We start from the raw sequence: 24871 nt of genomic DNA on the forward strand, positions 1-24871 counted from the left end.
AAAAAATTTAAAACACAAAAATTCAGGACTGCATTCATTTGTTCTATTAAAAAATATTTACCTAGGCAATCCAAATTCTGCTATAAGAGCAGTTGAATCCCACTCTCTTTGTACGCTGTTTTTAACTTTGCAAAATGTATTCTGCAATTTATTTTTTAACTAATTGCATAATTCATTTGGGGTTTTTTCTGGTTATGGTTAAGAACATCAGAAATGCAGGGGATTGAAGCATTGCCACCCAAAATAGGATGCTTTTCAACTTTTTTGGCTTCCGAAATTTTAACAGACAATTTGCACCCAAGCACTGGTACCAAAGCTATGAAATCACTTTTTAAAAACGTGAGATTATCAAGACAAATTGTGCCTCTAGCACCATGCTACATGCTATTTTTCTGTTCTCACAGAATTCTAACATACTCTCTCCAGAAAAGTGGTTGGCATGTTGGGGCAGTGTTGCAGAGCCACTCTCCTGACCCCAGTGCTACCGCTTACCTGGACAATGCAAAGGTAGCACAGGATAGTTGCAAGTTGGGGCTGTGTGGGCACACCAGTGGGAGTGCAAGATAGATCCTCAGTATTTTATTAGTCCAGTCTTTCACACAAAAATGAATCCAATGGAAATATCCATCATGGATAGGCTGGATGCTGAGGAGTGGTGGGAGGCACCAGCTGGGGAAGCTCCAAGGGAAGAAGGCTCAGAGCCAGGAAATTGGTTGTGGGGCAACAATGCGTGGTCAGAGGAAGAAGAGGGAGCAGAACAGGAGGAAGAGATGTCAGAAGCTGAAGAGGCAACAGGCTTTAGTGAACAGGAGGAGGCTAGGACAGAGGGCAGTCTAGACTCAGAGGCAGGAGAAGAGAGGGGGCAGGAGACAGAGATGAGGTAGCCTGCTGAAGAATCCAGGGAGCCTCCCTCCTCCTTCTGTCACCAGCTCTGGTCTCCTAGAACACAGAGAGAAATGAAGAGGGAGGAGCAACGAGAGACATGACAATGGAGTCTTAGGTTGCCAGGGAAGGAACCAGGAGGGGAGCCTTAGAAAGCAATGGGAATGCAAGGAACTTCAGTCCTCGCTACTGGTTCATTGAGGCAAGACCTATTGGGAAGGGTTGCTGTGACCACTAGGACTGAGTGGTTTTGCTTCTTTGAATCAAAGTGAACTTCACTGACATCGGGTGCTTTATTGTTTCATTGCTGACATACGCCTGACTCCAGCTCCTGACAATATTAGAGGTTCCATATTTTTTACCTCTCCATTCATGATGATACAGTCGCTTTGCACACCATTAATTTGTGTGGGTTTTCCTTTTTGCCACTTGGTGAATCTCACTGTAGAGCCATCGCTCCATTCGTAATACATCGGAATCTTCTGGTCATTTAGTCCAATCCATAGAAGATCCGTTGGCTCTAAAAACACAAATGTATCTTATTTGTTTGCTTCCAGATTTTATTTTCGAAGGTGTTGAACAGGATCCTACTGCACACAGCTTTGTGGTGTATAAGTGCAGCAGAAGAAAGTATTCACCACTCCTTTCCAATTACGCATGTTAGCAAACTACATTGGGAACCATCAGTCCTGAAATGCAGCACTACAACTAGACAGCATCTAATGCCCAGCTTTCCTCCAACCTGGTACCTTCTGGTATATTTTGGACTTCAAACTCCAATCATCATTCCTGATCATTGGTTACACTGGCTGGGGTTGATGGGAGTTTTGGTTCAAAACATATAGAGAGAACCTAATTGGGGAAGGCTGTAGAAGCCAGTGCCATGTCTCACATTTAACTGGCTTGTGCCTTGTTGTGCTTCCAAAAGAATATCCCTCCATTGTGTTCTTCATCGGGGCAAGGTCTCAATAACATTCCATACTCACATGTGGTAGCAAAAAATGTAAAGATCTTGCTCCCACTCTCATACTCACACAAACATCAAATAACAGGAATGCAGAACTTGCTGAATGTACGTACGGTAGCCTAGCTGTGAAATGACAAAGCTGTGTTCCATAGTGTTGTGTATACTTAATAAATCTCCACGTTCCCTTCGACAGGACAGCAATGCCCCTTTCCATGTCTTGGGGTGTCTGTTAAGGCGGTAACAATGGCCAGCATATGCAGCCCAGCCATCTGGACATTTAATAGGCTTTAAGCCATCTAAAAAGAGAATAATAATATTTAAGGCAGCATGATTTAATGGATTTTAAAAAATAGGAATTATCTGCTGTTACAATGTTATTGACTCACATCCTTAATTAAAACATACAGAATTCAGCAGAGGCAAATCAAGACATCTGTATTAACACGACAGGGTGATCTGTTTCATCCTGTGTATATATTATTGCCAATGTGGTAATCAACAGTCCTTGGGGTCACTCACACTGAATTTGCATAGTTTTGCATAGTGCAGCAAGTGGGAGAGGCAACCAGTTTGAAGATCCCCTCCTCTACTGAATTAAATGGTGAAATTGAACCTGAAAGCATCATTCCACTTGCGGAAGATAATGAGCCATTAGAAGCATCAGGAAACATGTCATAGGATCTATCATCTTGTTTACCCTCACATCAACTTGAGAACATATCTCCTTTCACCAATATCACAGTAGTTTACATAAAAATATAGCTTTAGCAAGGTTTCTGCAACATATGCCTTTAGACCATGCTTGAGATCTTTCCTGATAGATAACTTATTTTTGGCTACTGATAAAATACCCTCTGGCATCTCAATCCAGTGAAACGTTTGGCATTGCATACACTGCTACAAATAGCAAAAACCTCCATTACTAGAAATAAGTTTTTGAAATTTAGTTTGGTAAATGAATAGCATCGCAGGACAGGGCATTGGACTTCCCATACCCCAACCTGTATAATAAGAGACCAATAAGACTGGGTTTTTGGTCAAATCAGGCCACAAGTTTATTGAATACAGATGAAGGAGGTTTGGCTTGGGCATGGGGCAATCAAAATACTTCCGGCCTGCCTGGAAGTGATGCGTAGGTCAATCCAGACAGGGGTTCCTAAGACTTACATCAAATAGGGTGACCCTCTCAGGGACCACTGTCTGGGGGAGTGGCTTTGGCCCTGGTCCTGCCTGGTCCTGCGGATATGGCCACTCCCCCAGGATTCCTTTAATGGGATACCCCAGCATTTGGAGGGGCAGGCGGAGACTACAACCTCCCCTCCATCCAAAACAAAGGATTGTCCCAATGTTACAAATAGCAAAAACCTCCATTACTAGAAATAAGTTTTTGAAATTTGGTTTGGTAAATGAATAGCATTTTCGGTTTAATCTCCTACCTGTGGGAATAAGAGAAACATCCAATGAAGAGTTTCCTTTTTTGCAAATGTATCCAAGTTTCTGGTGGCACTTATCATTCTGCCATTTGCCATTTGTAGACTGCATTGATCCACAGATTTTTTCTGTTTCTGGGGATGGGCTGCCTTTAAGCAAGAGGGATATAAACGATCATTGTTTATGCCCTGTGCTAATTTTATTTATGATTTATTTGAAGACTCCACCTTTAGAAGATATCATCATCCGCCTTTAATAAAAACCTTGTTGCACACATAGTCAAAACAATATATTTTAAAGTCACCAGCATAGCACAACAGTAAGTTAGCCACTTAACTATAGTCACTCGTAGGTTTTGTAAACCACTTTTTATTGTTCTCTACAATCAAGCATTATATAAATGTTATGAAATAAATAAATGTACATGTACAACAGTTTGAAAAGCCTTTGTTAACAATGTGAGAGATGGGTTCTGCCTCATCCCAGCAGGAATTGCATTCTAGACCACAAAGAGTTACATATTTTCAAATGCCAGCTGGACTATTTAAAAGGAATTACTTTAAGCACTATCCATTGGGTTATAAACCACCAACAAATCCTTGGAAGTGCTTTACATTGGTGACTGACTGTTAAATGGGGGTGGCTTTCAGTATTGATCTCATTGTAGATGCTCACTCACCTGGAGCCCAGTTTAAATATCTGAAAGGGTGGTTGCCAATCCACTGCCATCCATTGTCAAGATCCAAAGCGTTCAGACCAATCCAGTAGTAAGTAGATATATCATTTATTAATCCTATTTATGGAAAAGAAAAATTGGTTGAATTGCATTTTGTTGCCGGGGGGGGGCGGGGCGGGTATATTTACGATGTAGGGATGGGGTGGGTTGAAACAAAAAACTCATTCCAACATTACTAGGGTTTCCCAGCTTTCCTTCTTGTGCCAAGAAGAAATTAATCAGATGAATGCTTTCAGCCAGCATGCTGGATCTAAATTAAATCGCCTTGTACTGTGTGGGAGGATACTTCAGTATTATGCCATGTAATGTCTGCATACAGTTTAGACAGCATTTCTTAACTAGCAGAAATCAAATGATACCAATCACTTCTTCAGGCATGCCTTGTTATGTCCTACCTGTCAGGTACGCTTGTTCCTGTAGATCTGTGATAGTCAGTAATTCTGCATTCTGTTGCTGACAACTTTTTCTTGCTTGGTACCATGTTAGAACTGAGAGGTAATTGATCTGGTAGAGATCCCCTGTCCATTGGTTTCTGGTCCAGAATAATTCATCACGGTCATCTGCAAACGTGAGTGTCAAATCATCAAATTATCAGTGATGAAGCTAAATCTTCCAGTGATTCATATTTGAATATTTATTAATCTCGATGCCACTTTTCAGAAGAATACCCAAAACAGTATGCAGAAGGAGGGGTGCTTATGTGATCATGGGGAGAACCACTGGCATTGTCCCTTAATCCTACAAGTGTTCCTGCATTTTGTGTTGCATCCAAGGAAGAAACCAACACATATACATACATATATAAATAACCTAGAACCCCACATGCAATCAGCGTTTTAGATCCTAGGCTAGTTTTTGTGAATTGGTTTTCTCCCTATAGAGTCAGTGAGTGGATGAACGGCGAGCCCTGCCTCACAGGCTTAAATGTCAGTGTGTAAGCACATCCTGAAAACCGCACATAAGCAATTTCAAAATGCACAGATGTAGTTACAAGGAACACAAATCTTCTGAGACATTTCCCCTCTGCTTTGATTTCCTTGCTTCAAGGAAGGAAACTGCCATTGCATGTTTGGTAAAATATCAAAATCTTTCCCCCTCTCAGTTGCTCCCTACCAAACACCTAATGTTTGGGATATAATCTGTCTGCTTCCTGTATTCAGTGACTCTCCACCACAGCTCCAGAACTCAATTTTGATCTGAATGGAACTACATCCTCCCCAACGAACAACTGCGGGCCTGATTCTGTTGGGGAGCCCTGACTTTACGGATGATTCATTTTGCTTTGACTCACAGGGGGGAAGTGCCCCCACCCATTTCTGCTGTTGTTGCAGAAACATTCCTCTAAGCAGCAATCACATGGTGGGAAAGTAAGGCCTGAAATAAAACCTTGTTAAGTGTTTACCTTTCACTGGACAGTATCCTCGTAAAGAGTCTCTATCCACATCTGCAGTTGTTCCACACCAAAGTTGTCCATGTTCATCATCCTCTCTTATGCATTGAGCATGCCATTTATTCCGATACTTGAATGGAAACACACAGGGGGCTCCAAAACCATTGCCTCTTAAGGTATACAGAGCTGAAAGAAATTGGACAGATACCGGTGAGAAAACTGGATAGATACTGGTGAGAACAGAATTAGGCAAAGCGGAAAGGATTAAGACAAAGTCCTCAATACAAGAGCTCCACGAATGCTCAGATACACACAGGCACTTTTTGTGTCTGTCAGTTTCCACCATCCATGGAGTTTTCAGCATCCCTTCCTTTGCATGCTTGGATAAACACATGGGTGCACCTTCCACTTTAACTGAAGTGAACCAATACATGATATCTCCAGGTAGGGTGGGGAAAACTTGTGGCTGAAATCCAAATGCTATCCAGTTTGGGTTATCAACATGATTTGAAGTTATGCAAGTAGCATCATGTCTATTTTCACCCCAGATGCAACATGCTTGAACTGCATAGACAAGCTGATCATCTAGAACAGATTCTCTTAATCTTACCTTCATAGCCCTTGGAACACAAACTGTCTTTCGTTCCATAGATCTTCCAGGTACTGGTGGTTGTTTTAGACAGCATAACACGGCTTTGGGGGCCACTTTCAGGATTTAAAAATAAGTCTTCCTGTTTGAGAGCAAGGAGGCTGTCATTTCTGCATTCCCATTTCTGAAGTTCACTCGTCTCATTGCAGGGGGAGAGGGTGAGTGCAACCAGGTTTGACTTGGAAGGCACTGCCAGGCATAACTTCACTGCCATGTTCAAAATCTGGTCGTCGGAAACCCACTTGAAATGTTGCCCCTCATTATCCTCATCACAGTTGACCAGGATGATGGAACGAAATTTCTGAGGTTGTATACAAAGCTTGAGGTTTTCATTATGTATCAGAAAGCTGTCACTGTCTGTAAAATTAAGAAAAATAACAGGAACACGGAGAGAATGTTTCACATACCTTCCAATATGACAACTGCTGGTAAAATGATAATACAAGGATTCAGAATAAGAGGCAATAAGATTGATGGAGAACAGAGAAATGCCTCTCATGCTAATTCTGTAGTTTATTTTAAACTATCCAACGCTGTGCCGTATTTATCAGTGGTCCATAGTATTGTTGTCATGTTTAAAATGCATTTTGTTCTTTTAAACAATCATCGTTGTAGCTGAAATTTCATTGATTTAGCTTTAACAGTGCAACTTTAGCTTCCATAAGATGCTTTAAAAGTACCGGTAAACAGTGAAAAATGCACCTAGTGCTAAGTTCACAATGGTGATGGAAGTGAAAAAGAGCTTACCTGATACCTGAAAAGCCGGCTGGATAAGGAGCAGGAGATTTAGGAGCAAAAAGGAAGACATTGGCCACAACCAAACCTACCACACTGCTCCCATGGAAATAAGACAAATCAGAGTTTGCTGCCTTTTAGGAATTCCTTGATAAATGAGTCAGGCAAAATGAAAATTTCACTTCTGTTTTTGACATTAGGAAATGCACCGTGACATGGCAAACACAAACACACACACACACACACACCATGATCTTGCTGATCTGTTAATCAGCTTCCATGGAAAAGACAGAAAAAAACATGGGTTATTGAGGCCATTTCCCTTCACTTAGCCTAGTGCAAGCCCAGCAGATTGTGGGATGAACAGTTTAAAATGTCTTCAGATTTCCCACCAGCTGTTTTAGGATTGCATGCTTAGCTCAATACTAAACTAATCAAACAACAAATGAAACGTCTTAGGAACCAACTGTAACTCGTGTAACACTGGAGAATGTAAGAGTGCCTCCAATGCCCTGTTAAAAAGCAAAGATGCTCCATAATTCAGGAACTTAGAATGAAAAGCTGGCATGGGAAGGTGAGGTCACAACACTCTCTTTCTCTCCATCATTCCTCCACTACAGCCTACCTCCAAGTCAAAACAAATCAAAACCTGGGGTTTTTTTGCAAGGACAGACATGCATGTGAAACCATAGGATGGGTGGGTGAGAGGAAGTCACTTATGGCAGGCAAATCTGATTTGGCCACTGTTATATACAATTTCATCCTAAGAACCCTGTGAGGTGGGTTACATGGAAGTACAGTGACTGACTCATGGCCGCTCCATAGCCAGGCTTCCTTGTTAGGTGGGACTGCCACATTTTTAGGTAGGACATTTTTTGTGGGTGGGTGGGGCAAATATGTTGAGCCTGATATTGCCGTCTAAAAGGAGCAGCCTGCAAGACCATTGACTGCAGGGTCTAAAATTACCAAGCTGTACCTCTGCCCTTCTCCAATCCATATAAAGAAGCTGATTGGTCTGGCAGTTGAACCTTACTTCAACACTGGCAATCGGGTGGCATCCTGCACTGCACACGACACAGCAGGTTAGTTTGACCAGCTAACCGACTTCCAAGCACTGGGATTGGTCATGGCCTTAGGATGATTAGGCAGAGGACTGATGCCATCGCCCCCAATATCTGCCATTTGAGGTGCTCCCAATATCTTCTTCACATTACCAAAAAAGCAACAACACAAAAAACCAGACTTGGAGCGAGGGAGGGAGAGCAGCTGTGTATCAAGTTGCCTTTCCCATAAGAAGGCAACCAAAGGTCTGTCTAGTCCAAAATTCTGCTGTCGGAGGGGCCAATCTCATGCCCATGGAAGTCCACAAGCAGGAAGTCCACAAGTGCAACAGTATTCTTCCACTTGTGGTCCTCAGCAACTGCATCTGATACTGTAGGTAATATTGTCATCATGACTAGAAGACACTGACAGCCTTCTTCTCCACTGATGCCCCCCCTTAGCATCTAATTCATTAGGCTCTGTTTCCTCTGGGCATCATTACACTGAGTGTTTTGGTTTTTTTCTTGTCCTCACTAGTAGCCACCAATGTGGGGCAGGGGCAAGAAACAATGCCAGGTTATGAGATTTAAAGAACCACGTGTTATAGGGAGAATGAGGGGGAAATGGGGCTGCTGTTCTCTCGTGTGCACTTGAAGTAGTGCCTTGTTCCACCCTGAGTGTTAGCTGGAAAATAAGAAACAAACGCAAAACAAAATGAGACAAAAAAGTGAAGTGAAAGTAAACTGATATTAAGAAGTTCCGTAAAATTTTTGGAACAATTATTCAAGTAACGTCTTCATTCTGGTGGCTGCTGTGATTGTCTTGGTCAGGTGACTACCAGCTAATTCAGAAGAACTAACTCAACAGATGTTGAAATGCTATGAGGGGGGAAACATGCTAGTAATTTCCAGATGTACCATAAGGGGTGTGGGTGGGTGTATTTTGATGTAAAAATAATCTACAACAGGGAGCGGTTAATGCTTCACTATGTGAGGGAATGGTGTTTGTCATCTTAAAGGAGGTAATAGGACTGCCACTATTTTGAAAAGCCAGTGCTTGACCAAATTGATTGTCACAACTATTGCATACTTGCAAATACCCACTTTCTAAGGAAGCAATTTCAGGTGGAACAACTGGAGACATACATTCCTGGATGAGACTGTTTATTGGATCCATTCCAGATAGGAAAAGAGGTAGTAGGGGAACACCTAGCTACTTTAAATGAATTCAAATATCCAGGAGAACATGTTCAGAGGGGAGTGAGGGGATATGGAGCACCTGTGTTGGGCAACAGTCGTCCTCATTTTAATGCCAAAGTTCCTCTCTTGACAATATCTGAATAATGTGAATCAAACGGAAACACACACACACACACACAGAGAGAGAGAGAGAGAGAGAGAGAGAGAGAGAGAGAGAGAGAGAATGAAAGTAATATCTGCTGTTAAGAAGCTTCCTGAAGATTTTGGAGCCATTATTCAAGTGGACCTTTTTATTTACTCCAATCCCTAGTGTCAACTGTCTTGTCAGACTATTGCCAGATAATTCAGAAAAAGACATAAATGTTATATAAACCACCCACTAGCAGTTTTTTAGAACTGTCATCAAGTGGGTTTCAAAAATATATAATAAAACTACAATGCTAAACACACTTACGTTGGAGTAAGCCCCTCTCAATACATTGCATGTGTACATAAGTGGGGTCTCTGTGTGTAAATTGTGTATGGATGCTTTGGCCCCACCCACTTTGGGCTTTGACCCCACCAACCACTGCCAGGAAGACTTCGAGAGCACGACCAACATGGCCCTCAGGGTAAATATGTTCCCCAGCAGTATTAAACAATAAGACAAAGATAAAATCAGCAAAAAAATTAAAGTCAGTACGCAATTGCATAACTAAATTATCTGTCTCTGTAGGCTTGCTAAAATAAAGTTTTTAGAAAGTGTCTAAAATATATATCAAGAATACCTGCCTAATGCCAATAGTCAGGGAGTTCCAAGACATATATGCTGCCACATTAAAAGATGGACTGCTTGTAGATGTGGAAAGAAAATTGGTCTGAAGCTGTTAAGGGGCTTTATATACCAATACAGTGGTACCTCGGGTTACATACGCTTCAGGTTACAGGCTCCGCTAACCCAGAAATAGTGCTTCAGGTTAAGAACTTTGCTTCAGGATGAGAACAGAAATCGTGCTCTGGTGGCACAGCGGCAGCAGGAGGCCCCATTAGCTAAAGTAGTGCTTCAGGTTAAGAACAGTTTCAGGTTAAGTACGGACCTCTGGAACAAATTAAGTACTTAACCTGAGGTACCACTGTAGTAAAATGCTGAATAAGGCCCAGTAACAAGTCAGAAGCCAGAGCAGATCTTTGCAGGGGTACTATTCTGCCAGACTCTTACCCCTGTTAGCAACTGTGCCGCAACATTCTGTACTAAGGATAGCTTCCAGACTGCTTTCAAGGGAAGACCCACAAATAGTGCATCACAGTAATCTAATGCTTGAAGTGCTGTGGCCAAGCCATCCCAACCAAGGCTGGCAATATGTGCCAAGCTACCTGGGATCTCCAGCGGCAAACGTGGATCCAGGAACATCTCCAGATTGCATACCTGCTCCTTCAAAGTGAGTGCTTCACCTTTAGATTGTCACTTTGCAATTGAGTCTGCCGAGATCAACCTGCTACCTGTAGCACACAACTTTTATCAGCTGAGTCTGAGGCTATGCCTGTAACACTTGCTCAAACCACACACACACACACACACACACACACACACACACCACTGTCAGCTGTAAGTCCTCAGGCCAGTAATGAAATAGAACACTTGTTCTTATCTGAGGAGTACTGTACTGTATTTCTCTTTGGGTATATGAAGATCATCAAATGGGGTTTGGTTTCCCTCTTGTGGCTGAAGGCAGGAAGACCTGAGATTCATAGAAAGGAGTTGAGACTCAGCTATATAACATTTTGAATGTGTTGTAAACTGCAATATACAATTGTGATACTAGAAGGCGAATGTGAGCTATAGCAAATTCAATCCAGAATGCGGCAGCTAGACTGGTGTCTGGGAGCGGCTGCTGAGACCATATAACACCGGTCTTGAAAGACCTACATTGGCTCCCAGTGCGTTTCCGAGCACAATTCAAAGTGTTGGTGATGACCTTTAAAGCCCTAAACAGCCTCGGTCCAGTATATCTGAAGGAGCGTCTCCTCCCCCATCGTTCTGCCCGGACACAGAGGTCCAGCTCCGAGGGCCTTCTGGAGGTTCCCTCACTGCGAGAGGCCAAGTTACAGGGAACCAGGCAGAGGGCCTTCTCAGTAGTGGCGCCCGCCCTGTGGAGCGCCCTCCCATCAGATGTCAAAGCGATAAACAACTACCTGACATTCAGAAGACATCTGAAGGCAGCCCTGTTCAGGGAAGTTTTTAATATGTGACATTTTAGTGTATTTTTCATCTTTGTTGGAAGCCGCCCAGAGTGGCTGGGGAAACCCAGCCAGATGGGCGGGGTACAAATAATAAATTATTATTATTATTATATTATTATTATAATGCAATTTTCAAAACCATTTAAAAGAAAAAGCATTTTCACAACATTTTAAACATGTGTGTAGATTCCACCTGAGTCTTCGCCTTCATTTCACTCAACACTTGGACCAGAAGAGGCAGTGGTGAAAATGAGGAAAGAGCTAAAAAAAGAGCTAAAATAGGATGCTGTGCACCTAAACAACAAAGAAAATGCAGTACTGTACAGAGCCAAGAACTTTTTATTGCTAAGTACCTGGACTGGAACCTGAGTGTTGGGCTAGAGATACTTGCTAAGTATCCTGTGAACAGAGGAGAAAAGGTAAAGGTAAAGGTAAAGGTAAAGGGACCCCTGACCATTAGGTCCAGTCGTGGCCGACTCTGGGGTTGCGGTGCTCATCTTGTTTTATTGGCCGAGGGAGCCGGCATACAGCTTCCAGGTCATGTGGCCAGCATGACTAAGCCGCTTCTGGCGAACCAGAGCAGTGCACGGAAATGCTGTTTACCTTCCCACCAGAGTGGTACCTATTTATCTACCTGCACTTTGACATGCTTTCAAACTGCTAGGTGGGCAGGAGCAGGGACCGAGCAATGGGAGCTCACCCCATCGCGGGGATTCGAACCACCAATCTTCTGATTGGCAAGTCCTAGGCTCTGTGGTTTAACCCACAGCACCACCAAGAACACTGCTAATGGTAACATACCTCCTGAATGCTGCGAAATCAACCACGCACCCATGAAATAAATTTCTCCAGCTAGTTGAAACTTTTCAAACCTCCATGCACTGAAAGAATATCCCTGTGCCATGAGAACACAGGCACTTAGGGTCCATCTGCACTATACATGTAAAGCAGTGCTATACCATTTTAAACAGTCAGGACTTCCCCCCATTTGTGAATATCCAGATACACAAATAAGCATAGCCATTTCTCCATTATTATTAATTCAGCATTTATTTGCTCTATCCATCAGCTCAGTCGTCAACTCAGGGCGGCCATTGGGCAAAATACTAGCTTTGCCTATTTTGAATACAAAGCTGCTGAATTGCCAAAAAAACCCAGCGAAACTATTGCTGCTTCTAGCATGCAAACAAAAGTTCTGAATCAGGTGGGATTTGGGCAACTATTTTGTAAAGGAAAGACCAGGTTTGGATAGAATGCTTGTGGATTTCCATATGCGGTGTTGGTGTTGTTTTCCCGAATGAAGGACAGTTTGTATTATCCTGGACTAAATGGCAGCGTGCTCATTGCACTCCATGTTCATCACCAGGTCCTTAGTGTCGCTCGTTTCAGGGGTGGAGCTGCTATTGAAATAGAGAGAGTTCTCGAAGCTGTCATCTGTGAGGACGAGCCGGCTCCTTTTCTTGTAGAAATAGTAACATGCAATGGCTGCTACCATCACAACCAGGAGAGTCACGACAATCGCAGCGGTAACTCTCCTATTGGAAGGCGCAGGAGTGTCGTCTGTCTTTCTCGGTTCTGTAATTAAAGCACAGCAGTTACAACAACAGAATGTTGGAAATTATTATTACTATTGTATTTTGAACTCGGCCATCTTCCCAGGAGCTGTGTGTGGCATTCAAGGTCCTCCCCTCCCCATGTAACCTTTACAACAACCCTGTCATGTAGGTTACACTGAGACCAAATGTCACCTATGAGCATCGTGTTAGTTTAAATTTGCTGAAATGGGAATGTTTAAAGTATATTGCCGTGGATGTTTACAGAAAGCCCTTTGAGTTTTGAGTGGTTAAATAGCTAACCCCAGTATGTTCTCTAGTAAGCTCTCATGTGGTTGGTTAACTTTGGTCACAAACTCCTTTTGTGTGCTTGAGTTCTCTGTGATGAACACAGGGAGCATAGGAAGTTGGCTGTGAGTCAGTGAGATGTTATAAATACTGCTGTGAGACAGGGCTGTGTAAAGAAGATTCTCTGAACAATGCTGAGAGAAACAGCATTAATGTTCTTTTTCTGAATGAAGAAGACAGAAAGGTCTCTCTAAAGGAATAGAGAGAGAGAGAGAGCAGTGCCACAGTTAAGGAGGTCTCTGAAATTAAACACTGAGAAAGACTGAAAGAAAATGGATTTAGTCACACAGCTGCATGGCCTATATGGAGTGCAAGGCTGGAAGAGGGAGACAGAAAAATAAAGCTTCTGATTTAAAAAACTGTGAGTGAAACCTGGATAAGCATATGTTTTGCGAATCCATATATATTATTCTTTACCATCTGTTCTGCAAGTAAAGCTTTTGAATATTTAAGGAATGTCTGGACAATAATGTATTTCCTAAAAGGGAGTGGGTCTCATAAATATCATTCCTCTGCAACACATCATGGCTGAGGAAGCATCTTAACATTGGTTCTCCTCAGTTCTTGTATGGCACTAACACAACCTCCCCCAGCCTGGCATTTGCTCAGTGTTTTGGTCTTCAGCTCTTATCATCCCTGACCTTGACCATGTTGGCTGGGGATGATGGGAGCTGTAGTCAAAAACCTCTGGATAGCACTAGGTTGGGAAAGTCCACTTTAACCACTATGCAGCACTAAGAGACTAAGAGTCACTCAGGCATAGGAATCATTAGGGCAGGGCTGGCTAATCTGTGGCCCTCAAAATGTTGAACTACCATCAACCCCTGTCAGAATGGCTAATGCTCAGGGATGATGAAAAATTTATCATTCCCTGCATATTCTAAATTAACTTATTCTTTTATTCATCTATTTTGACTATATATATTTTTGAAACTGCCATTTATTACAGTAATCCTGCCAATGTCTTTATCTGATTATAATTTGTTTGTAGATCAACCATTTCCATTCTTTTATTTAAAAAAAGTTTGCTATCTTGTTTTCTTATTCTTCTGGTAAGTTAGCTCAACAACATTTATAAAGCACAGCTCCCCCACCTCTGCAGTAGGGGATCAATAAGGGAGTCAATTCGGTGTAGGAAACAGTAGGGGACCAAATATTATTTACTTAGGTCATTTTCTATCTCCAGAATATAAGTTGGTATAAAGGATCACCATACATTTTGGCATTTCATTTTAAATTTTTTTTGAGACAAATAACCCCCCCAAACAACAACAACCAATATCAAATGCCAATCTAATTATCAACTGAAAGATATTTAAATTTTAGACAACAAGTAGAAGTGGATGAAGGGAGGCTGAAATGAAAACGTTCTATTCTGCAGGAAATATATTGGCTTTTTATATAAGATACTCAGAAGATAAATTCCACTACGGTATATCCTTAATTTCTCATTTTATTTTTTCTTTATTTTGATTTTATTTCAAAACCTTACCTTTATTTTCTGGAACCTTCTCAGTAGACACAATTTCAATAACTAAAAATTGGAAGAGAAAAACCAAATGACCATGTGTCAAACACCTTTTTATTGCATATTCTGATTCAACTGAATTATTCAGCAGGGTTTGAAATGATCTTGGGCAATGTTTTGTAAGGGTATGGGAGACTCCCTCTGGATTTAAAGCATTGGTTCAAAGCATTAAAAAATATCATCCAAGTTTGGTATAGTTTATTTCTGGAATCACTCTTAACTTCAGAAATTGCCTGTTAACTCCCACCACTCTCTCTCACCTCAGAAAGCCCCCAACATTTCCACAACCTCCTTTCCCTTCCCTTTAAACTAGTGATGGGGAACCTCTTCTGGCCATTGGGCCAGATCCTTATCTCCATGAACCCGGTGAGCCAAATCGGAGAGATGGTAGAGTTTCCCACCTGTTAATCTCCTGGCACTACTGTTTGAGCCTTTGGTTTTCTGGGGTTAAGGGAACAGTGTGGGGCTGTTTAAACGTTGAAAGCCAGAGGTTAAAAGAGCACTACAAGGCTCTTTTAACCAGCTCCACACTATTCTTTGAACCTTGTTCCAGGAGTGGGTAAGTGCTTTCCACTGAAACTAGAGTTAAAATGGGAGGAAACATTCTCCCATTTCAGCAGCAGTTTCAGTGGAAACCATTTTCCTCTCCTGGAGCAAGGTACAACATCATGATGGGTGTCATGACTTGTTCCAGCAAAGAAATGACAGGAAGCTCGCTGCAGACTCCTGGTTGTTCCTTTAATGCCACACCAGTACATACCCCACCACTGATGTAATATATGACAATAGGCGTGGGGTGAGTGGACATGTTTGGGGAAAACGCCTTGTGGGCCAAACTGAGAATGCTGGTAGACCAAGATTGGTCTGTGGTCTGGAGCTTCCTCCTCCTTCCTTAAAACTCTTACATATTGGCTCTACAAACAGGCTGAACAAGCTATGGGGGCAGTGGGGGCAGCAGCACTAGCCCCTCTGCAAAGATAGGGAAGGAGGAAAGCCCACCCTCTGTTCCCCAAGGAGAAAGGTCCCAGCAGTCCTTGGGAAATGGAATTTCCCCAAGGCCTACTGCAATGGAGATGGCACTCCTTTAGATTGCACTGTGGTCAGGAAAAGACCTCCAGTAAAAGGCAAGAATTGATGCTTTTGAATTATGGTGCTGGAGGAGACTCTTGAGAGTCTCATGGACTGCAAGAAGATCAAACCTATCCATTCTGAAGGAAATCAGCCCTGAGTGCTCACTGGAAGGACAGATCGTGAAGCTGAGGCTCTAATACTTTGGCCACCTCATGAGAAGAGAAGACTCCCTGGAAAAGACCCTGATGTTGGGAAAGATGGAGGGCACAAGGAGAAGGGGACGACAGAGGACAAGATGGTTGGACAGTGTTCTTGAAGCTACCAGCATGAGTTTGACCAAACTGCGGGAGGCAGTGGAAGACAGAAGTGCCTGGCATGCTCTGGTCCATGGGGTCACGAAGAGTCGGACACGACTAAATGACTAAACAACAACAACAACAAAAGGCAAATCTCAACCCCAACCAAGCAACCTCTTGATGTACAAGGTCTCTGAGGAAGCCGGACACTTCAGCTTCATTATAGAGTTTCAGGCATGCAGTGAACTCCCCTCACTTTTCCCTGTGGGTGCTTGCCACCTCCACTTGGTTTTTAAGAGATGGCAACTGGGTTGTGGGTGGGGGGCAAGATTGGATTTCATTCAAGATCAAAAAGAATTTGGGCCAAGGCTAAGGTTCACTGGCATCGCTTTTTGCAATGTAATGAATATTCCCCAGGAACTACTAAACAAAGTAAAGTATAATAACTGTATTACATACTTTTAGGTCTTTTGCAAATATACGCCCTGTAGGAACTGCAGTAAAAATTATTCCAAGTCCCAGATGAAGAATACATTTCCACACAGTCTTCATTAGTTTGAGGAGAAGGCTCTCCTTCGTTCCAGTTAACAAAATCCACTACGCTGTTGTCGAGCCATAACCAATTGCCTACGGTTAAGTTAGAAAATAAATGAGAGAAAGAGTTTTAGCAGGTCTGCTTCTAATATATGTTGAACAGGGTTTTCTGAACAAGGATGTGGAATTTTCACTGTGTATAATATATCGGAACTGCTGGGCATGCTCATTGAGAACTTGATTCTTAATGATGTCAATACACTAAAGTAAATGGGTGTGTGATTTTCAATTATGAGACTAAAACACGGGAGCAGGTGATTTCCTGGCCTTGTACATATCTGTGCCTGGAGGACATCATGCATGATGCAGTGCTTGGGCTGGCCACCAGATTTTGCAGATTTTTATATCACTGTGGCAAATTCAGCTGCTCCCCCCACCCCCGATCACTTTGGAGCCTCTTCCTACAGAATTCCTCAGCAGACAACTAAGCAAATATAAAAGCAAATATAAAATGAAATTGTGCTCCGTATCTGGTGACATATATGGCATCAGGTATAGGGCAGATGGGTGCGCCCTTTCTAAAATGGCCTCATGGGCCAAATGGGGAGGTATATGGAGGCTCATTAGGCCCACAGCCTGGAGGTTCTCCCACCTGGTACAGGCCTTCAGAGAGCCTAGCATAATTGGTGGTATAGTCAGTAAAAGACTTATTTAAATTGTAAACCCAAATGTCTATTTGTTCATCTTCCTTAATAACTTTCTATCTGTTTAAATTGTCAGTTAGCTAAGCAGGATATACTTCAGACTTGAATTTTTTAACAGGTTCAGCATTAAATCAATGCAATTTGTAGAATCTGATTTTCTAAAGAAAAGCTTACATTTTGGGCTGTGACCAGGATGAATGCAAATACCAGGTCATCTACCCTGGTTTCCTCATCTTTCACTTACAAAGGATGACGTGCTGGTGAAAAAGTGGAGTTTTTAAGATGGTAGAGTTAAATTTCTGTCTTCTGAATTTGGCCAGATATGATTAACATTTAGATTATTTAAGTGTATACAGTGGTACCTTGGGTTAAGTACTTAATTCGTTCCAGAGGTCTGTTCTTAACCTGAAACTGTTTTTAACCTGAAGCACCACTTTAGCTAATGGGCCTCCTGTTGTCGCCGTGCGATTTCTGTTCTCATCCTGAAGCAAAGTTCTTAACCTGAAGCACTGTTTCTGGGTTAGCGGAGTCTGTAACCTGAAGCGTCTGCAACCTGAAGGATCTGTAACCCGAGGTACCACTGTATAATAAAAACATTCACTGATTACATAAGCATACACTAAAGATTAAACAAAAAATGTACCATGTATATTTCGGAACATTCCTGTCCAAAACGTTCGCACTTTACTTTCAAGAGGTTCCACATTTTCTGCCAGAAAATGTGATTCAACTGCATCCACTACTGAAACCAGACCACCACCTGCAAAACATGAGGAAGAATTTAGGTGGTTAGAATGGCTAATTTCTAATTCTCATGCTCTGAAGACTAACTCCTGGGTGGGACTGTTACTCGGGCAAAATGAATTTTTGCAATTCAGAATGATAGATAATATTTTGACATTTAAGGAAAAAAGATCATCTCCTTCCCTATGTTTGATACTATTTATTTTTCAAACACTTGCTGACATCAAGATGGGCTGACCATGGCAGATTCTACACACGCCACTGAAGTATTCTTATTAACCCACTCACTGTGTTTTCTATGGAGTTACGTATATTCACAAACTGCTTTTTCATATTCTAATCTCTTTTATGCAAGACATACTCTCTTTCACTAAGCTGAGGTTTGCAATACCTCCATCACTTGTCTCTGGGGGAAGCTGTTGTAAACGTAAGGATGGGAAAGTTGGCAAATTAACCACAAAGCTTTGAAAGATGCCATATATACACTAAAATGTTCACCCAGCACCTGCACAAAGCACTTCAGGTTTAGAGTCTGCACTCATCGTTTTTCAGCTATCCCAACCTTCCTCTGTTGTTTTTCTCCCTACTTATCACTATTGCTGTTTGTTGGGACTCAGCCTTTACAATGGTCTTCGGAATTAAGGAATAGGCCTTAGACAGCTGCTAGAGAACAGTTAGGGCCAGAGGTGCCAGCTTGCGAGGGCAGTTGGAGCTGGGGCGGGGGGGGAGTCACAGACATGAGCACTGTGCCTCCCTCCCTAAACCAGGCAGAAGCTTCCTGGGCTTTGGGAAGGAGATACCAAGCTTTAATACTCTACTTTACTGGGAACATTTAGGGGACTAGCCTAGTCCCCCTAGTCCACTGATTGCTATTAATTCAATGTTTTTGGATACTCAGGTACATATTTCTCAGGTCAAGATATACCAAGTCCCACCTTAGGTTGAAGTTTCTGTATGTACTAGATCTCTCTCTCATTCTCTCTCTGATCAACAGAACGAAGCTTTCTAAGATGCTACAGTTTAGTGTATGATTTGCTACTAATCTTGCATTTTGTATATGCCTTTTGTTGCTAAAAGCCAACTCACTCCTAATGGAAAGGGGGAGAGTATCATGTAACTAAACAAGATGTAACGTCTTGCATCTTGCATCTATATGGAAAGGTACTTACCTAATTGTAAACAAGCTAAAGAAGCCTGAGGCCAAGATTTTTTAGATGACGTCTCAAAGTGGTAGCAGTGGCCACGGAAAGGAATCCACGGTGTCTCCAGTGATTCTGGGCACTTTCCAGGTAGTTGAGATGGCTCAGTAGGTGCCTTCACTATTTGGGGGGGGGGGGAGCAGCAATTTGTAATTCAATTAACTTTCCACCAGATTTTCTATGCTATGGCACAGATAGGTTTCTTGCATGAGGAACTTAATAGAAAGTCTGCTGGCGCAATTGAGACATCCCTATAACAGGTTATCAAAATGCCATTTTTAAATTAAACCGTTCATAGTGCACAGGTACCAATGAATTATTAGTAATTTAGTGAACTGGAAAATCCAAAAACAGTGATTCAAAAATAGAGGCAACTAACATTTTATTTCAATATCTATACTCTGTTTGGGATAGTAGACTTAAAGATAGCCGTAAATAGATTCTGAGAAGAGAAATTGGTTACCTGACAAACTCCCTCCCCCCAAAATAAACTAAGGGTACTTCCACACACTGTGTTTTAATGTTGAATTATCACTCTTTGCCTTGTAAAAAGTGAGGAGAGATTGGCATGATATTGAATAGGGGATGTACCTGCTGAAGTGTAGAAAACAATGCAGCTTACAGTAAGGTAAAGGTAAAGGACCCCTGGACGGTTAAGTCTAGTCTAAGGCGACTATGGGGTTGCGGTGCTCATCTCGCTTTCAGGTCAAGTGAGCCGGCGTTTGTCCACAGACGGCTTTCCAGGTCATGTGGCCAGCATGACTAAACCGCTTCTGGCACAACAGAACACTTTGATGGAAACCAGAGCACACAGAAGTGCCGTTTACCTTCCTGCCACAGTGGTACCTATTTATCTACTTGCACTGGCATGCTTTCAAACTGCTAGGTTGGCAGGAGCTGGGACAGAGCAACGGGAGCTCACCCCTTCACAGGGATTCAAACCTCCTGATTGGCAAGTCCAAGAGGCTCAGTGGTTTAGATCACAGCGCCACCCGCACCCCTACGCACCTTACAGTGGGAGACCAATGACTGGGCAATGCTAAAAACAAAAAACCCCAATCCCAACCCAGTATGGAAACATTCAGAGTAAGAATGGAAAAGTCACTAACTCAGCTCCTTTCCATGTTCTCTTTGAATGAGTCGTGATATTTCCCCCTCTGGCTCATGGTAATGAGCCAAGATATGACAGGCTGCTTTCCACCATGTGACATGAGCAGGAAAGACTGGGCACTCGCTTCCCCTACCCTGTCCAACCACATTCAGCCAACCTTTACCCTTGGTTTAATGTGGGAACTTCCTGGCCATTAGACTGATGTTGAACCATGCAGGAATTTTTCCCATACCAGGCCGAGACTGGACCAAGGTTTTATGGACGTGGTGGGTTCTACCCCACTGAGTGAGGTGGGAGGGCATTATTAATTTGTAAAAGTATTTATATAACACCATTCATAAAAATTATCAAAGTGGATTACAATGACATATAAGAAGCTTAAAAACATGCATCAGTTAACTATTGTGGAAAGATGTATTCTTAATCTCCTATTTAGGCCTGGCGGAATAAAAAAGTTTTCAGCAAGTGTTTAAAAGTTGAAACGGAAGGCACCTGCTGAATCTCTATTGGTGGAGTGTTCCACCATACTGGGCTGATGACACTTAAGGTGCCATTACTTGTTGTTGTCAAATAAGCCTTGCCAATTTGGGGAATGGCATGTGATGCTCCTGCAGATGGATCTCAGTGATCAAGCTGGGATATAAGGGCTCAGGAGGTCCCAAATGGGTAAGTGGGATAATCTTAAGGAATTAGCAGGTAGAAAAATGCTACAAATTGAGTCCTTTGGAAAATGGCGCAAGTTACACAGGGGTGGACCTTTCAAAATATTTTTGTTTATATAAACATATTTTGAAACCTCTGTGAAATGCAAAAGCCATGCTGTTCACTGCAAAAAGGCTAAATTATCTTGCCTGTGAGGCGATGCTTCAACGTGAAAGACAAGTAGTGAACGAGAAGTGTTGTTCTTCATTTGCTTACCTTCAGAGTGTTTACAGAGTGGGAAATAATGTTCATTGCATGATCCTGTCTTCCAGGTTCCATCCAAATCCAGATAAACACAACCAAAATTTTGTTTTGGTTCCCCTGGAGCCCATTTTGTGAACTTCATTTTGAACTTGTCAATCCATGTATATTGTCCATCGGTCTGAAAAAATTAGCATATTAGCAAAATGCATTGAGTATACAGGTTGAGACGCAGACCATTACAATGGTGTCAAGAGTCACTGCCATCCGAAGTACAGTCTCTAGGTTTGTTCTGGTTGTACATTCTATATATAGAAGGAGAAGATGAGAGGTCAGAGGACAGGAAATGCAAAGGTACAGGCAGTGATAACGACCTTTTTAACAATGACTGTTCTCAAAAAAATCCCCAGTGACTGATAATATAGAACTCCTGGCATTGGTAAGCCACTTTACACATGTAGTATGATATAAATCCATTGTGTCAATTCATCCCACAACTGATAGCATTGAATATCTTGATGTATTGCAATTCAGTGGAACATAACAGACAGTTTGGTGTCAACAAACCCTGTTCTCTGCATGTGATTCTCACTGCATGTGATATTCTGAACAGGGCTTTTGTCCTTGTAGCATAGGACAGGAAAATCTAACTGACTCAGTATATTGGAAAGTGAATTTAATATTAATCTCCTTCACCTAGGCTTCTTTTGGATTGAACTTACTTACTTTGCCAAACCTATATTAAGCATTACAAATATAGGCCATCATAAAACATCCATATATACAATTTCAAAATATATACAAATAAACAGCCATGTAAAAATATGTAACTAATGATTTTCATTGGAGTTTCTTCCTGCTAAATAGTGCCATTCATCACCCTAAGAGATACTATTGATAAAAAGTCAGCTTCCAGGTTAATATCAGAAAGATAGAATCTGATATTTTCACTGTGCCATGATGTTAGACTATTCAGGAAAGGGGATGGCATGTCTTTGTGTAGCTTGTTGTACAATGGACAGTAGAAAAGAATATGTTCTATTGTGTCCGGCACATTCAGAAAACATCTACAATGTCTATCTTTTCTGGGGATATTTAAATATCTGTCCTTGACAAAAGCTGAGGGGAAAAGGTTCAGTCGGGCTATTAATTTTGAAATATGGGACACTGTTATCTGTTGTGTTTGAATCATAAAACTTGGGGGAGCAAATTTTATTTACAGCTGACTCGTTTTGTTTTTCAATGTCCCTTAATCTGATTTGAATATTACAATACATATATTGCTCACTTTAGCATGTCAATACCAATACATTTTGCTATGTAAGAGTTGGAACCATCTGGGTTTATAAAAGTCCTTAGGTAAGTTAGAAAGCAGACTTGAAATGTTGGCTGGATTGAACTGAATGTGTATTGTAACCTATTGTCCTATTTTAATTGCATGCTGATTGAATGACCTGAGATAAACAAATAACTAGAAACAAATAGAAGCATCCATATTAAGGCCCCTTCTAGATAAATATGTGATGTACTTACCACATTAGTATTGAGGCCAATCCACACTGGGCTTTTATACTTCAGCAGCCGCAACCAGAGGAATGAGTGGGTGAAAGGGTCTAAAATGCTAGCAAGGTTAAAGCTTTGTTGTTCACAACTTTTCTGAGCATCTTTCCATGCCATTTTGCTTTCAAAGAAGAAGTAGGTATTGTTATTGTAACGGATACGATATGCTGTTGTGGGTGTTGGAAGAACAGGAGTTTTGGGGTCTGCAAAAGGGAAAGGAAAATTAAATCCAATGCAGTGTTACTTTAAAGAAAAATATATAAAGGAGAAAAATAACTTTACAGACATGGGGCACTATCCAACTAACTTGCTCCATCAATGCAGTTTTCCACTCGTGCCACAGAATGCCCCCCTTCTCTTCCCCCATGCGGCCTCTAAACCTATTCTGGGGGTTCCAGTGCAAATTTGGGGAGGATGTGAGGTACATGTGGAGAGAGGGGAGGGGACAGAATCCACTGCGCAAATGGAAATACATGCACTGACAGAGTAAGTCAGTTGGATGCTGCCCATAAGCTTGTGATGAGATGTAGATTGGATAAGTCATTGCATGGAGGTAATGGGATGGAATGGAATGGAATGGAATGCAGCGGCCACTGCTTTGACCTAGGATATTGTATGCAGAAATGTACGTAAAGAAAGGCCACAGCTCACTGGTAAATATGACTCAAACACAGAAGGTCCCAGGTTCAGTCCCTGACACCTCCAGTTAAAAGATCTCAGGCAGCTACAAGAAAAACCACCACCTGTGACCTTGAAATAGGATGCCCATAATATTTTTCTGTACGCATATTATTCAGTATACTATATCACTGAGCCAGAGGTGCAGACAATGACCATTGCCATGCCCTGAGCTATACCTTGGCAACCTCCAAGATCTGAACTCGATGTGGCAAAAAGTGCTCTAAAACTGTTCCATGTGTCCAAAGGCCACCTTGCTATCTGAGCCACTTTAAAATCATCGAATTGTAGAGTTGGAGATTACCTTCTGCAATGCCCTTTACTCAAGCACAGAGGAAACCATGAAAGCTTAATCAGAGCTTGCATGAGATTTTCTTCTAATGTAAGCAGGGGAAACAGATTAGCAGAAGTACCCACCTGTATTTGTCTGGCAAATGTAGCCCTTTTTCTCAGAACAGTGAAAATGTCTCCATTTCCCCGATTCTTGAAGAGGCCTGTTTTTCATTGCGACACAATCTTCCTATGAAAGAAGAAGAAGGAGAAACAAATCCTAGAAATAGTAGTGGGATATTCAGAGCATCTTTGATTTCTTCCCAAGCTATATAAATTTAATTGCAGAGAGCCACCAGGAGTAGAATTGGGACATTTCAGATCTGTACGCTGTTGCCCCTTATGAAACCTCTTATTTATTCCCATGCTCCAGGGTGATTCCACTAACCCAACAACCTATTCATTTTCCTTAAATGGGTCAGGCTTGGGCTTTGGCTGGCCAGGTGTCAGAATTGCCCTTGCCTTCCTAGCAGCTACCATAGGATCTTGTTTCCCTACCTACTAGATTTCCCTCTGCCACAATTCCTTCTTGGAACTCCTGCCTCAAAATACAGCTTGCAGTCTGTGATGTGTAGGGCCTGGTTTTATGGCAAAAAGTATCTGAAAAATACTGATTTTCAGTATTATATTTTTCCAGTTCAGTATTGCTGGCAATTTTGCTGTCCCTATTAACAATTAACTTACTTTGTGCTCCTCCACACTGCCTCTTTTCCCCTCACAGTATAGTTCTGACTTGAGGAGAAGCTTCTGGGAAAGGAAGTGTTGTGGGGATGATCTGGAGCAGTCTTCCAATTAACATTTGACATATTGTGCATTCATCAAATACCTACCCTCTCTGCATCGTAATTAGATGATGGGAAGCCTTTTGCCCAGTTGGTGTAACTGACTCTGCTTCCATCTGTCCAGAGGTACATCTCTTCTGAATTGATATCATTGAATCCTATCCATGCATCCGTTGGAAAATTGTTCAACTGGGAAGTAAGGAAAGCTAAGGAAGGGAAAGGAAAAGTGGAAGGAAAAGCTGACATCTCCAAAAACTGAGACACTATTCAAAACCAAACA

General features: G+C 41.9%; 3 protein-coding genes and 1 long non-coding RNA gene across 5 annotated transcripts in view; 1 reads left to right on the top strand and 3 right to left on the bottom strand.

The window, feature by feature from the left end:
* Window positions 1-6962, bottom strand: part of LOC307199720 (macrophage mannose receptor 1-like) — a 43343-nt gene extending 36381 nt beyond the window's left edge. The window contains exons 1-8 of the mRNA XM_079947698.1: window positions 6803-6962; window positions 6017-6412; window positions 5419-5592; window positions 4412-4576; window positions 3960-4073; window positions 3286-3429; window positions 1963-2145; window positions 1245-1402 (exon numbers count right to left, since the gene is read on the bottom strand). Of these exons, the coding sequence (XP_079803824.1) occupies window positions 1245-1402; window positions 1963-2145; window positions 3286-3429; window positions 3960-4073; window positions 4412-4576; window positions 5419-5592; window positions 6017-6412; window positions 6803-6863 (1395 nt within the window). The 5' untranslated portion in view covers window positions 6864-6962. The remainder of the gene's footprint in view (window positions 1-1244; window positions 1403-1962; window positions 2146-3285; window positions 3430-3959; window positions 4074-4411; window positions 4577-5418; window positions 5593-6016; window positions 6413-6802) is intronic.
* The window catches only part of ST8SIA6 (ST8 alpha-N-acetyl-neuraminide alpha-2,8-sialyltransferase 6), a 473234-nt gene that overhangs the window by 256958 nt on the left and 191405 nt on the right, over window positions 1-24871 (top strand). The gene's annotated exons all lie outside the window — the stretch shown is intronic.
* Window positions 9683-10859, bottom strand: LOC307200062. Its single transcript, XR_013832315.1, has 2 exons — window positions 10649-10859; window positions 9683-9943 (listed from the first exon to the last, which is right to left on the bottom strand). It is a non-coding gene; the product is annotated as an uncharacterized lncRNA (long non-coding RNA).
* LOC307200009 (macrophage mannose receptor 1-like) overlaps window positions 12282-24871 on the bottom strand; it is a 57613-nt gene continuing 45023 nt past the window's right edge. The window contains exons 22-30 of the mRNA XM_079948260.1: window positions 24640-24797; window positions 23897-23999; window positions 22775-23004; window positions 21257-21422; window positions 19198-19347; window positions 17928-18044; window positions 16506-16673; window positions 14644-14685; window positions 12282-12825 (exon numbers count right to left, since the gene is read on the bottom strand). Coding sequence (XP_079804386.1) covers window positions 12575-12825; window positions 14644-14685; window positions 16506-16673; window positions 17928-18044; window positions 19198-19347; window positions 21257-21422; window positions 22775-23004; window positions 23897-23999; window positions 24640-24797 — 1385 coding nt within the window. The 3' untranslated portion in view covers window positions 12282-12574. The remainder of the gene's footprint in view (window positions 12826-14643; window positions 14686-16505; window positions 16674-17927; window positions 18045-19197; window positions 19348-21256; window positions 21423-22774; window positions 23005-23896; window positions 24000-24639; window positions 24798-24871) is intronic.

Source organism: Podarcis cretensis (genome assembly GCF_951804945.1).
Source record: "Podarcis cretensis genome assembly, chromosome: 12".
Classification (NCBI taxonomy): Eukaryota; Metazoa; Chordata; class Lepidosauria; order Squamata; family Lacertidae; genus Podarcis; species Podarcis cretensis.